Here is a 1,854-nt window from a genome sequence, read left to right on the forward strand (position 1 = left end):
AGTGTCAGGCCACGGACAGGCTGGACCCCATCCGCACAGCCACCAAGAGTCTGCACGTGGCCGGTCAGGGGAAAGGTCTGGACGTTCAGGGTCTTTCCTCTACCAGGTGAGCACTAATGAACAGTCTGAGTCCACCCATGGACGGACCGGGCCCAGCACTGGTGGAAGACAAGGATCCCGCAATGAGCAGGCACGAGACAGCTCCAGGCACTCAGTGTCCCATGAGGGTCAGGACACAATTCATGAACACTCAGGGTCAAGCAGAGGAGGAATACAGGGATCCCACCATGAGCAATCGGTAGACACCTCTGGACACTCAGGGGCCCATCACAGCCACACCACCTCCCAGGGAAGGTCTGATGCCTCCCGTGGGGAGTCAGGATCAAGAAGTGCAAGCAGACAAACACGTCATGAGGAACAATCAGGAGACGGATACAGGCACTCAGGGTCACGTCACCACGAGGCTTCCACTCAGGCCGACAGCTCTAGACACTCACAGTCCGGCCAGGGACAGTCAGCGGGGTCCAGGAGAAGCACACTTCGGGGATCCAGTGTTAACCAGGACAGTGCCAGTGAGGGACACTCAGAAGACTCTGAGAGGCAATCTGACTCTGCTTCCAGAAATCCTCATGGATCTGTTCGGGAGCAGTCAAGAGATGTATCCAGACTCCCCCGATCCTATCATCACGATACAGGCAATCATTTTCAGTCTTCCTCTGTATATTCAGACACTACTACCAGTAAAGAACATGGTCACTTTGGTAGTCTTTCACAAGATTCTGCATATCATTCAGGAATACAGTCACGTGGCAGTCCTCACAGTTCTAGTTCTTATAATTATCACTCTGAGGGCACTGAAAGGGAAAGAGGTCAATCAGGTTTAGTTTGGAGACATGGCAGCTATGGTAGTGCAGATTATGATTATGGTGAATCCAGGTTTAGACACTCTCAGCATGGAAGTGTTAGTTACAATTCCAATCCTGTTGTTTTCAAGGAAAGATCTGATATCCGAAAAGCAAGTGCATTTGGTGAAGATCATCCAAGGTATTATGCAACATATATTAATAGGCAACCAGGTTTATATGGCCATTCTACTGATATATCAAAACAACTGGGATTTAGTCAGTCACAGAGATACTATTACTATGAGTAAGAAATTAATGGCAAAGGAATTAATCCACGAATAGAAGAATGAAACAAGATCACTTTCAATCAAGAAACTTCGTAATACTTTCAGGGAAGTTATCTTTTCCTGTCAATCTGTTTAAAATGTGCTACAGTATTTCATTAGTTTGGTGGTAGTTTATTTTTATTGTGTAGTGACCTTTAAACTCCATATTTCAGAAATATTAAATAGAAGAAATCAATATCATGGAGAGCTATCTTTACAAAACTAGGAGTATTTGGCTGGGTGCGGAGGCTCACACCTGTAATCCCAGCACTTTGGGAGGCCGAGGCAGGCAGATCACGAGGTCAGATCAAGACCATCCTGGCCAGCATGGTGAAACCCCGTCTCTACTAAAAATACAAAAAATTAGCCAGGCATGGTGGCAGGTGCCTGTAGTCCCAGCTACTCGGGAGGCTGAGGCAGGAGAATGGCGTGAACTCAGGTGGCGGAGCTTGCAGTGAGTGGAGATCACGCCACTGCACTCCAGCCTGGGCTTCAGAGCAAGACTCCGTCTCAAAAAAAAAAAAAAAAAAAAGAAGAAGAAGAAGAAAAAGAAAGAAAACTAGGAGTATTTCAGGAGATTGGGGTTCAAGTAATGTTTTATGTTTTTGAAAGTTTAAGTTTTAGATACTCTCTGAATTTCTAAATTAATCTTTTCCAGAAATATCGAAGGAGCCAAAAATATA

At 45.8% G+C, this 1,854-nt stretch overlaps 1 protein-coding gene across 1 annotated transcript in view; it reads left to right on the top strand.

Annotated features, from left to right (window-relative positions):
• Window positions 1–1,391, top strand: part of FLG (filaggrin) — a 13,218-nt gene extending 11,827 nt beyond the window's left edge. Inside the window, exon 4 of the mRNA XM_011973494.1 lies at window positions 76–1,391. Within this exon, the coding sequence (XP_011828884.1) occupies window positions 76–1,153 (1,078 nt within the window). The 3' untranslated portion in view covers window positions 1,154–1,391. The remainder of the gene's footprint in view (window positions 1–75) is intronic.
• Window positions 1,392–1,854: the final 463 nt, after the last annotated feature.

Source organism: Mandrillus leucophaeus, unplaced genomic scaffold, assembly GCF_000951045.1.
Source record: "Mandrillus leucophaeus isolate KB7577 unplaced genomic scaffold, Mleu.le_1.0 Scaffold139, whole genome shotgun sequence".
Classification (NCBI taxonomy): Eukaryota; Metazoa; Chordata; class Mammalia; order Primates; family Cercopithecidae; genus Mandrillus; species Mandrillus leucophaeus.